Source organism: Petaurus breviceps, unplaced genomic scaffold (genome assembly GCF_028583685.1).
Source record: "Petaurus breviceps papuanus isolate PSGF00001 unplaced genomic scaffold, PetGlider_PUasm1.0 90769, whole genome shotgun sequence".
NCBI classification, from domain to species: Eukaryota; Metazoa; Chordata; class Mammalia; order Diprotodontia; family Petauridae; genus Petaurus; species Petaurus breviceps.
In genome coordinates, this window is record NW_027187341.1 from 15,241,850 (window position 1) to 15,254,429 (window position 12,580).

Below are 12,580 nucleotides of genomic sequence, written 5' to 3' on the forward strand. Positions count from 1 at the left end.
CTAATACAGTAACTCTTCTTAGACAAAACCCACACAAACGCTATCTGCATAAAGGGGTCCTGAGATCAAAATGTTTAAGAATCGCTCCCCTAGACAATCTTCCTCTTACAACACCACAAAAGATCAAGTGAGCTTTTCTGGCTACAGCACAACACTTCTGACTGATTCTGAGTTTGCACTCCACCAAAACTTCTTTTTTCCCCTCAGATTTACTCAGAGTCCTACCTCTCTCATCTTGATTTGTGAAGTTGAATTTTTTAATCCAACCACAAAACTTTACATTTATTTAATTAAAATTCTACCTCGGATTCAGTCCAATATTCAGTTCAGTCTTTTTCCAGTTTTGTTTTGTTTTTTGAGGATGGAAGACAAGGCAACCAGGGCTAAGTAACTTGCCCAAGGTCACACAGCTAGTAAGTGTATCAAGTGTCTAGGCCAGATTTAAACTCAGGTCCTCCTGACTCCAGGGCTAGTGCTCTATTCACTGTGCCACTTAGCTGCCCGTGTTTAAGTCTTTTTTGATGCCGATTGTCATCAATATCCTTTTCATAATGGCTTAAGGCCAATCCTTGATATAGCTGAATTAAGTATCAACAAAGTGCCCAGACTCAGTGCCAGAGATCCAAAGGCACTAACAGTACAGCAAAGTTAAATGGTCACAGATCTAAAACTGCTGAGGTCCTGTGAGTCCATCAAGACCATTCTCTTCATTCTGTACCTAAGGAATCTTAAGTCAAGAGAAGTTAAGTCACAAAATCAGGGACCAGAGGTAAAGATAAAAAGAAGACCTGCTGGTTTTTTCCATATTTGAATGATTCCCTCGGTTTCTATTTTGAGGTCAGGTCTTTCGATTCCAAATCCAGCATTCTACTGTACCGCAGACCGTGCTGCAAGGCTAGCAAACTCTCATTTCAAAAGTACCTAAGTCTGGTCTAAAACATAACACTGGCAAGTCATTCTAAATCAAAATTTGGTGGGATTTATTTTTCATTCAGTTTTATTCTTTTCTGGACAATCACAAGTATAAAATAACCTCAAAATTCATTTAACTTCTCCAGTCCCATTTTCCTCATGAATAAAATGGAACTAACTGTTCTATGTAGTATGACCCCCAAAATCCCTTTCAACCCTAACATTGTATGATTCTATCAAAGTAGCCCCAATGGGAATTCCTACACTTACTCCAATGGTGCTACCTATTTGAGGAACCACACAAGAAAAGGAATGTGGCTAAAAGAACAATTTACACAGTGACCAGAGTAATTTAAAAGAAAAAAAAAAACTCTGAAAGACTCCAAGAACTCATGGCCAATGCAGTGACCAATCATGACTTCAAAAGACTGATGATGACGTGATGATGCATACCTACTATCCACTTTTGGCAGAATGAGGCATCCATTTTTAGACATGGTCAATGGGCTGCCTTGTTTCATTTCATTACATCTAGTTGTTGCTAGAGATGATTTCTATGGGGGAATGGAAGAGAGTTTTCTAGGTAATGACCAAGATCATAAAAAAAAAACTTCAACAAATGACTTTTTTTTAAATAGAAGAAAAAAGGTTCAGAAGGGGACACAAACAAATATGGCAGTATTTTAACTATCACATTAAATTTAGTACACATTTCAAAAACTACATAGCTAGAATTCATGATTTCATATACAATCCTTTTTCTTCTTTGTATGTTGAAATATGAATGAATGCTTACACTAAAACTTTTTTTAATTTAAAAAACATTAATCTATATAGAGGCTGAATGGTAATTCATCCGGGTTGTGGTTCTTACCCAGGTACTGGTTGGATGGGGCAGCTGTCTATCATTCATTCCAGGTCTGAGATTCGGTGATGGATGCATTTGTACCTATTTTTAAATTCTAGATTTAGAACAAGAAAGGACCCTAGAAATTATTAATGAGGGGGTCCAATCCCCTCATTTGACAGAGAAGGCAATGGAGGCTCAGAGAGTCTAAGTGATCTTCCCAGGCTCACACAACCGATGAGCAAACTGAAAATTTGAAACCAGGTGTTCCTGACTCTAAGTAATGCAATCTGTCCATCACCTCGTCCACCTTATTCACTCTACTCTGAATGACATTTTAATTTTTTCTAAAAATTAAATATACTCTCAAAGAATGAAAACTAGCCACCATAAAGGGCATTCAAAACAATGTGCCACAGACTGTTAAGAACAATTCCAAAAAATAAGCTTCAAAAAAGCAATATCAGTATCTCTGAAATAAGTATATAGCCTAAGAGGATTGTCTGGAAGGGAATACTCATTTAGATGCTGAAATTCTCATATATGTCTCAAAAGTTATAGTTATACTTTCAAAATTCATCATAGGCACATATTTCAGAGTCCCCTTAATGGTCCCCCAGAACAAAAATTTGCATTAGAAAAATTAAAAAGACAAATTTAGCAAGTTATTACTGAAAATAAAGGTAATTGCAAAATGCATTCTAAATACTATGAACATGTTCATAGGCATTACAAAGAACATGGATAGGCACAATACATTTAAAGTCTAATATTTTAAGTTCTATTTCTAACTTACCATTTAATTGCTAAGCAAAAAATCCCTCAGGATATATATATAATTTTCCTCTCAAACTTCACTGTTTAAGGAAGATTATCAGACAGAAAAAACAACCAAAACAAAACAGGAAATGGCTAATTCTAATGCCATACAAAACATTTAAACAAAAGCTACTAGCAACCAGACTTCGTTACTCCATAATTAACTAGAATATGGAAAGTAAAACTGTGAGAAGGCAAGGATGGCAGAGCAGCAAGAAAAAGGAGTCACTTCTGATTACAAAAAGATTAAGTCTAGGTGGAGGGTGGGGGTAGAGAACAAAAGGGAAAGTAGAGCTTCAGCTTTCAGGGATAGCAATGTGACCTTTAGTATGACTGACTCTGGAAACATAAGAGGAGCTTCCAAATTCCATTCTGCTAAAGGAAAATCCTGGATATAGTTTATTTCATTTTAATACACAAGTTTTCGTGTATATTTACAATGTTTCTCACAAAGGCAATACAAAACTATAATTACGTAGTAATGTACTTGAACACAGTATTACTATGATAGCTGTGCTGGACCATAGTACTCTATATAAAACAATTCACATTTACATGAAAATTCTTTCTTTGTAAAGACCATATAAGGGCAAGTAATGACATTATTCCCATTTTACAGATGAAGAGGTTAAATGATTTACATAAGATTAAACAATCCCTTATACACCAAAACCAACAAAAATGGATGAATGAAAAAGCATTTATCAGGCATTCACAGGCTGATCACCAAAAGGAAGTCAGAAACAGCTTGCTATTAGACAATTTATTAATAAAGTAGCTGGTAATTGGAAAAAGAAGAAATTAGTACATGGATTCCTCAATCCTTTCGTTCATTTAACACTTATTGAGCACCTACCACATAATAGGCATCAGATGGACATGGAGACAAAGTAAAGACAATCCCTGGCTTCTGAGAGTTTACGAATTGGGAGGTGAAAGGAACACAACTATAATACAATGCAGAATATAAAACAAATGATAAAATGTCCCAACAAATAATTCCCAAATAAATTTTCACATTGCATATTACACAGGGATTTAAATCAATCAGGAACGTTTCTTGCCATATGTGTTTAAAATGAAATAGTAATCAAATTTTTTAAATCAAAAAAAAAAAAAAAAAAAGAACTCACCATGCACACAGCACATAAAAATGTAACAGAAAGTAGCTAACATTCATTTAGCTGTTGTGATGGTGCCAAGTACTTCTCACAAACTTTGGAGAGTAGAAACCATACCTATCAAGTCTGAATACTTGCCACTGATGCCCTGCTCTATCAGCTTTAATGACAGGAACTTCCTCACAACAGTAGCAGTCCTTCACCTACATCTACAACTGCCTAGTCTTAATTCAACCACCGCAGAAAAGAACATAACTTGCAGATAACTGGTTGATCATATGTAGTATTTATCATCAAAATTCAAGCTCCATATAAGGTACACCACAACAAAAAAAATCCCAACACACCATTTACAGTGTCATTCCCATTTAAAATTTTAGGGGAAAAAAAAGCAATGTTATCAGCTACAGATTGAAAAAAAAAAAAACACACAAAATCAAGATAGATTTAGCCTTTAAACATTCTACTCTAATACAGTTTAGTCTACTGTTGCTATAAGAATGGTTTAGGGGCAGGAGCTAGACTAGATAATCTTTTCAGATCTTCATGGCTGATTTTTTTTAAACTCCCTCACCCCCATACACCAATATGCTCATGTGTATACACACAAGTGTATGTACATATACAGACACAAAACTGCATGTAATTTCCAAAAAGATATTATTTAGAACCATCTGCCTCTATGGTCTTTTCCGGTGACCAATTAAACATATTTTCCTAATGTCTAAGACTACATTTTTTCCATCTGAGGCTCTCAAATCATTTTTTTATACAACTGCATTCTGAAATAACTATTCTTTATATACTGTGAGGTTTTCCTCACCTTATGCCTTTATCAATATATAATACCCCCATATCCTTTTTCCATCATAGCAAGGAAACCAGGTCCCATGTACTACAACTGATCAAAGTAGTGTAACAGAAGCAAATACAGAAAGAAACATGCAAAGAAAAAATTTTTTAAAGTCAGAAGATATTCCTCTAGTTGTACAAGTTCCCTTCCAAGGTCAAATTTAGTCAACATAAATCCCAACTACAGAGAAATGACAGAAACAAGTTGTAGCAAATTACTGTATACAAGATTCAACGTCAACCTTGTCTACATCTAGTCCTCCTCCCTTCTGTCCCATTTACAAGGAGGTATTTGATAGAGAAACATTTTAGCTGTTGGGTTTTTGGTGGTTTTTTGGGGGGAGGGGAAAGGTGGAACAAAGAGAGGGAGGAAAATCAGGAATTTTAGCAGTGACAATTCAAGGTTCAAAGGGACTGTCAAGGAGACAGCAATAAATTAAAAAATAGGGACTTGATCTGCAAAGATCCTAGGCCAACTGAAATAACCTAGGAACAGAATCTCTTCTTCCATCAAAAGAAACATTTGCTCTTTTTCCCCCCAGTATCTCCTTTCTATAGCAACCAAACCTTTCCAGATTAAATCTGCCTTAAGGTCATACTGTGCCTGCATTTCCACTCCCTTGTTTCTTTGCTACAATCAGAAAAAGTGACCTCCACAAAAAAAATTTTTTTGTGGTCGAAACACTACATTTGCATAGCCTCAATAAGCAGGATATGTTTTGGTAACAAGTAAAAATGGCTTTGTCTTTCATTCTTCTGGTCCAGAAAACTGGAAATAAGTCTTCTACTACTGGGAGGATAAAGGGGACAAAACTCCATCTAAAATACTTGAGACCTCATAAAGGGTCATTAACAATCAGGACAGATTCACAAACTGATTAAGAATGTGTGGTTTTCATTTGCAAGTTCCATTCACTTATCTTGATTTCTTTACTTTTAGGCTTTCATAAAATATATCTAGTTAAAGAAGTTTGAGGACTTACCTCATATAAGTTAGACTATGAAATTGCTACTACCTCTAAGGATTTAGAGTACACTTAAGACTAACAGCTTTTTTTAGCTGGAGAACTACATGTGAGTCTTAGGTTATGGTAAAAATTATGGGTAAATTAAAAAGGACTAATAATAATTATAATGGAATTGTCTCCACTACAAGAATAATGGAAACCACCTTTTAGGATGTAGTTTTACGAGACAAAAAGAAAAATATCCAATTATACAATTTCCAAAACCAAAATGTCAAAATTACCTTGAATTAAAATCTGAAACTAATAACAAATATGGTTTTAACATTAAAAAATAATTTAGCACAGAGATATTTTCAACTACCTATAGCTCTCTCATCCATATCTGGAACACTACTTTCAACAAGACATGAGACCCTCACCTGGCTTGAGTTTTCTCTAGAGTCCTGATTTTATCATCTTTTCAGTCTGCAGTGAGGTCATAACTCAACTTGCTTGAATATAAGTTGAAATCACAAACTGTCTTAAAAACTCAAACATGAATGGAACTCAGATTGTAAGCTTCTTCAATCCACATTTAAGTATAGTGCATCCCTCCCCCCTGTCTTATTCACAAAATTACAAACCCTTGCTATACCTGAATAGAAATTCTCCAAAAATGAATTTATATTTTGACCTTTACCAAAAACTATGAAAGAAGAGTTTCAACTTTTTCACCTCAGCTAGTCTTAAATGTGATCCCATGATATCAGCTATGTATGTGCACCATTACCCATACATAAGAGAACACTAGTTTGAGAATATTTTAGGTTTTCTGTATTTTTTGTGCACGGTAAGGGGAGGGAGCATGGGGAGGAAAGAAGTATGGGGAAGGAATTCTTTGTCATCACATCTCCATACCTCTAGAGTTTCTATCAAACCCAATACCTTATTCTAAAATGGCTGCCACCATGGCCTACTCCTGGGCAAGGGAAAAAAAAAAGAAGAAATCTTAATGGAAATTAACATGAAGCAATATTACAAAAATTTAAAAACCAAATACATCTGATACTAAACATCAACTTATTAAAAATGTTAATTATTTTGATAAAATGTGCAGAAATAACAATATGAAAAATGTTTCCATTCCTTTAACTATAAAAGGTTTGGTTAAGTCAGTTGAAAATTAAAATACTAAGAAGTTAATTAGGTTCATAGAAGTACTAGAGCATTAGGAAACTTAACTGAAATTAAGTAACCTTTCTCTACAATCTCAATGTGATAGCAACTGGTAACACCATCTTCCACAGGCTATAAAATCAAATGCCTTAGAACTGGTGGGGTGAGAACTTAAAGGGGATATCTAGCTTTTCTAATACAGGAAAACAATTTTGCCCACAGTACCTGAAAAGATGGCCAAAGGGTTTCAATCCCTTGAAGATAAGGCATTACCAAGATAAAGATTAAAGGACTGAATTTTTCAGGAATTAAGCTGCTATTCACTAGTTTTGCTAATAAATTGTTTTAATAAGACAAACCGGTAATGTCCAATTTACTAATCTCTAATGGTGAATAATCCCAAACAACTGTGCTAACAAGTAATTAATGTTCACAAATACTAAACTTAGACTTTATGTGTACTCAGAAACCATTCAGTTTTACTCATTCTTATTCTTAAAAAAAAAAATATTACCCTGAAAATATTTTTCAATAAAAAAATGAGTAAAGTTTATAGCTATTGAAATGCTGCAACGAACTACATAAACATAAAAAGCTATGTAAAATATTAGCTAAAAATCTGCTGTATGTATCTGCAGACACAGGGCATGGTCTTACCTCTCATCCTCGCCATCAACGAGGGGTGTGGTCAATGGCAGCACCTTCAACGGGAAGAGGGAAGCTGAAGCTGCTATGGCGCCTCCACTTCCATCAGAGACTGAGGCCAGGCCCCCACTGCTCTCCCCAGTGACAGTCTGAGGTACGCCAACTGCTGCATGCTCCACAGGATGCCTGGCTTCTTCACTCTGGCTTCCGATGGACTGAGTTAGTGACTGTGTGGGGAACTGAGTAGAACTTAGTGGGATCTGCTGCGTCACAGGCAAATTTATGTTAGTTGCTATCAAGGGAGTCTGACTAACACTCTGAACCAAATTCCCATTTTGTATAGCTGAAGTTTGTGCTATATTCTGAGGTGGACCCAAGTTTGTAGGAGCAACTGGTATTGCAGGAGGGACCACAGAACCAACTTGATTTGCAGCAGGGATATTGCTTGCAGAAGGTAATGGACTCACTGGAGGCAACTGCTGATTTGTTATTCCTGGAGCCACAGATTCTGCTCCTGAAGCCACAGATTCTGTTCCTGGAGCCTGGGATTGTACAGTTACCAAGTTGCTTTGAGGTGCAATGACCAGCTGCGGAGGAAGATTTGAAGCACTGGCTTGAATTCCCTGAATGATTCCAGGCTGAGAAGGTGGGACCACCTGTGAAGGTGGAGGCGTCACCTGGCTGACAGTGGCAGGCTGTGGCACCACAGCTGGGATGTTCACTTGCTGACCAACATTCACAACTTGACCGCTAGCAGCTACGGGAGGCATTGCTGGTTGGCCATGTCCAACAGGCTGGCTTGGCGCCCCTGCAGGTTGTGCCTGGACTGTGGTGGACTGCACTGAAGGCTGAATGCTCTGTGGCTGAGCAACAGGCAGCACTGGGGCTGTTCCCACGCCTGCAGAACTTGGTGGGACAGGGGGCACTGGTGTTTGGAGAACTTGTTGATGTTGAACATACTCTGGTATAGTCGTAGTGATGGGATTTTGATTTACTGGCTGAACGTGACCTGGGGCCACCTGTGTGGCCACAGTTTGTTGCTGCTGTCCATACTGTAACTGCTGCGGTGCTACAACAGGCAAAGCAGTCTGCACCAGAGGGGCTGTCTGAGAATAGGACAACTGGGGTTGAGCCAGGCTGGAAACAGGAGGCTGCTGTCCTAAAGATGATGGTACACCAACGAGGTTAACTGGGGGTGACTGAATGCCAGTCGCAGCACTTATACTGGCCTGCAGAGGAGGCTGACTTCCCTGCTTTTGCGGGGTATAGGTCAGCTCTTGAGAATGCAACTGCACCGAGGCAATCTGAGACTGAGAAATACTCTGTGGTAGACTAGCTGCTGATACACTCTGTGCACTAGGACCACTACTGAAATCCATGGGCTGCTGGGCCACACCTGGCAGGACTGGCGGCTGCTGGACCACAGCAGGGGCCCCCATCTCTCCACTCCCCACACTTTCTGTGTAGTGACTCAATGTACTCACATTACTGCTAACTGAACTCCCACTAGTGCTCTCCCTTTCAGAGGTCACTTCAACTGGGTTTTGTTTTACCGTCTCCACCACTTTGTTTACTGCTACTCCTTCTGTAACTGCTATGGGATTTTCTTTTTCATAGAATTCTGTGCAAGTCCATCTACCCTTTTTAAAGGGTTCAGAACTAGAATCTAATTTCACAACTCTAAACCTTGATGTGCCAGCTGCTGGTTGTTGCTGCTGAGCTGAAACAGATCCTACAGCCATTCCTGCAGCTGGGGTAGGAACATTGTTAACAGAAGAATTAGTACCATTGCCCATGCCACTTAGTATATTCACATTAACACTGCTGCTAGCTCCAGGCACAGCATTTACACTAGCAGTACTTGTAATGTTACTTGAAGGTATGTTAACATTACTAGGCATGCTGTTTGTCACATTAGGATTAACACTACCCATTGCTGTAACGTTAACATTATTTATTGTATTAGTGCCAGCAACAGAATTTATACCTATACTGCCAGGAGTATTTGTATTGCGGACATTAGTCATTAGAGATGCAGGTGTGCCAGTGGATGATACAGCAGAAGTTGGTGCAGCTGGTAAAACACTGTCTGAACTTCCAGCTGTGGAGAGTTTTCTAGACACTGGACTTGGGGGTGGCCCTCCAGGAACAGCAGTGCTGACACCCGCATGGGATGGATGGTGGTGCCCATGGTGAAGGTGGTGCCCGTGGTGGTGGTGGTGATGATGGAGATGGTGTGGATGAACACTGCCATTGATCACGACATTCTGGGGTGGATGGTGAGGTAAATGATGCTGAGGAAGGTGGGGCTGGTTGGGAGAGACCGCCCCAGGGGTCTCAGCTTCCTGGAAGTTATTCAAAGTCTCCTCTGAGGAGCTGCGTTCTGGCTCCCCCAAGTCAGTGGCCCTGGAAAGGGACACGTCCAGGATCTCAGAGGAGGACAGGTCCTCCGTGTGGGACTCGTCCAAGTCATCGTAGCTCTCTGTGTCCTCCGCTATGCTGTTGTTGGAGCTGATGCTAGCTGAGATCTGGGCCGGCGTGACGCTCGTGATCTGGAAGCCGCTCTTCTTCTTCATTTGCGCCCCGCCGGGCGGTGCGGGGAGCTGCGGGGCCTGCGAGAGGAGGTGGAGGCTCTGCGGGGGCGGCGGCGGCGCCGGCCCACCAGCCGCCGCCCCGGGCAGCGGCGCGGCAGGCGCATAGTCCTCGGCCGAGGCGGCGTGGCTGCCCACGCCGGGGCCCGCGGCGCCGAGCGCGGCCCCGCTGCTGCCGCCGCTGCTGCTGCTGCTGCCCCTTCGAGGGACCGCGGCGGCCGGGTGCGCCATCTTCCGAGCCCCGAGGTCTGCGGCGGCGGCGGCGGCGGCAGCCGTGGCCTCGGGCGGCTGGTGCATTGTGTCTGCACCCGCACAGGGATCTTTGTGTTCACCACGCAGGAGCCAAAGGCAGCGTCCCCGCTCCTCCTCCGCCGCCGGGGCCTTCTGCGCTCCGCGAGCGGAGGATGAATGAGGGAGAACAAGGCAAAATGGGGGGAAGGGGTGACACTATCAGTCCTCGGCCATTCACTTTTCCTTCTGGTCCTCTCCACCCCCTTTTATACAGTCCGCTTCACTAGGGGAGGAGGGGGCAGGGGGGGAGGTAGAGGAAGGAGGCAGGCAGACTGAAGAAGAGGGGAGGGGGGAGAGAGAGAAATGCCCACGTTATCCGGCCAACTTGGAAACCACCACTACCACCACCGCCGCCCCCTCCTGCCGCCGTGCCGCCGCAGCCCCTCCACCGCGCCCCCCGGCCCCGGCACCCGCGGCCCCTCCCCCTGCCCAACTCCTCGCTCGCCCCTCAGCCCGCCCCAACCCCAGAGGGCTGCCCCGGGAAAGGCACGCCCGGAGGCCAGGCCGGTGCAGCTAAAAGCCCGGCGTCTCCCCCCCCCCGCCCCCTCCCCCACCGCTAGGCTAGAGGCTGCTCCGGGAGGCACCGCCGCCGCCGCGGCTCAGCCCCGGACCCGGAGGCTTCGAAGGCGCCGGGGCCGACGGGCCGGCCGGGGAGGGACTAGGGAGTGAGGGGGGCGGCGGCAGCTGCTGCTGCTGCAGCCAGGGGGAGGCCGGTAAGGGGGGAGGGGGAGGCCGGTAAGGGGGGAGGGGGAGATACGTACGATCCTCGCACCCAGCCGGGGGGCGGCGGCGGCGACGGCGGCAGGAACAGCAGCGGCCGGGTGGGCGGGGGCGGTGGCAGCGGCGGCGGCGGTAGGAGCCCAGGGACCGCTCCATCACTGGCAGCCGCGGAGCCCCAACATCTTCCTCCCTCCGGGCCAGCGGAGGGCTGCAGACGCAGCCCGGCGGCTCCGGGTTGTCGGCCCTCGGGGAGGAGGCAGGCAGGCAGGTCCTCCTCCCGGCGCCCTGGGAGCAGCCAGGGGGCGTGAGGCTCTTCTCCGCGGCGGCGGCTTCGCCGGGGCCGGGGCTAGACGGACAGACTGACGGACGGACGGGCGCCGCTGAATGGAGCAGGAGGTGGGGGCGGCTGAGGGAGGGGGAAGGGAGTGGGATGGGGGAAGGGTGTCGGGTGCGCCCGGGGGTTGGGGAGGGGGCGGCTGAGGGGGGGTTGTTAGGAGTGCTCTTCTCCGGGTGCCCCGGCTACGCCGTCTCCCCCACTGTCTCTCACGGCATTGGAAGAGGAGGGACGGGCTCCCGAGCCCGGGCGCAGGAGGAGGAGGAGCGTCCGGCGGTAAGAAGAGGAGGAGGAGGAGGCAGCGGCGGCCGGGGGAGGGGGCCGAGGAAGATGGCGTCTGCGCAGGCGCTCTGGCGCCGCAGACATAAAGCCTCGCCTGGCGGGGAGAAGGGGCGGGGCCGGACGAGGGGGGTGGAGAGACGGTGTTCGGGGACTCGGAGACCCGCCGCCGCGGCCGCCGAGCTCGGGTGCCCTGGACGGAAACTACCGAAGCCTGGAGTCGGATGCCCAGGCGCGGGCGCGGTGGGGGCGGGGACTTCGAGATCGGGGAGCGAATCCGGGGCGGACAGCGTGATGCTGCCAGTATGGGGTGGGGTGGGGCATGAAGTGAGAGAGTGGGCGCGGGCGCGAGCGGCCGAGGTGTGTCCTCGCTCCCTTCGCGCTTGGGGCGTGTGAGCGCGTGCACGCGCCCCGGGGAGGGGGGAGGGGCGCCCTCTGCAGTGCCGGGGGGAGGGGCGGGGCGGGCCGCTAGGCCATGTGCCTGGAGCGGGCCCCTGGTAGAATGGGGCTCTTCTCTGCAGCGCAGCGGGTTCATCACGAGTTCTGCTTCCCAGGAGTCCCTAAGCCACCACATGAGTCAGGCTTTTTTCCCTCCTCTGTCACCTTCCCTGCGCGGAGGATGCCCACGCCTGCCTGCCTGCGTGCATCCACACACACGCACACTCGGATCTTCCTTCACGCCTCTGGCCTGACGGGCGGCACCGGCCCCGAGCTCCCGCCTAGGGTTCCCCTTTGTGTGGGCCAGACCGCAGCTGCCATGCGGTCCCTTCTCTTGGCGGGCGGTGTGCGCAGGAGGCTCCCGGGACCGTCCAGGCTGCAGAGGTTAGCAGCTGCAACCCGCATCCCCGTAGGAGGGCGGAGCGCCCCTGCTCCGTGTTCTTCCTGGGCTGCCCCTCCTTTCTGTGTGTCCCTCAGGTGACAGACGTCCACAGGTGGAGCCCATTCTCCTGCAGTGCCGAGGGAGAACGACCCGATGATGGCAATTATTAGTGTGATCCATACAATATGCATGACATTGTAACCATACAGTATGATCTTAACAAAAT

General features: G+C 45.9%; 1 protein-coding gene across 3 annotated transcripts in view; it reads right to left on the reverse strand.

The window, feature by feature from the left end:
* Window positions 1-10,478, reverse strand: part of LOC138146660 (TSC22 domain family protein 1-like) — a 55,129-nt gene extending 44,651 nt beyond the window's left edge. For all 3 annotated transcript variants that reach the window (XR_011164559.1, XM_069068702.1, XM_069068701.1), the window contains exon 1: window positions 7,332-10,478. Coding sequence is in view for 2 of the 3 variants with exons in the window: in XM_069068702.1 (XP_068924803.1) it covers window positions 7,332-10,207 (2,876 nt within the window). In the remaining variant the exon portion in view is untranslated. The remainder of the gene's footprint in view (window positions 1-7,331) is intronic.
* Window positions 10,479-12,580: the final 2,102 nt, after the last annotated feature.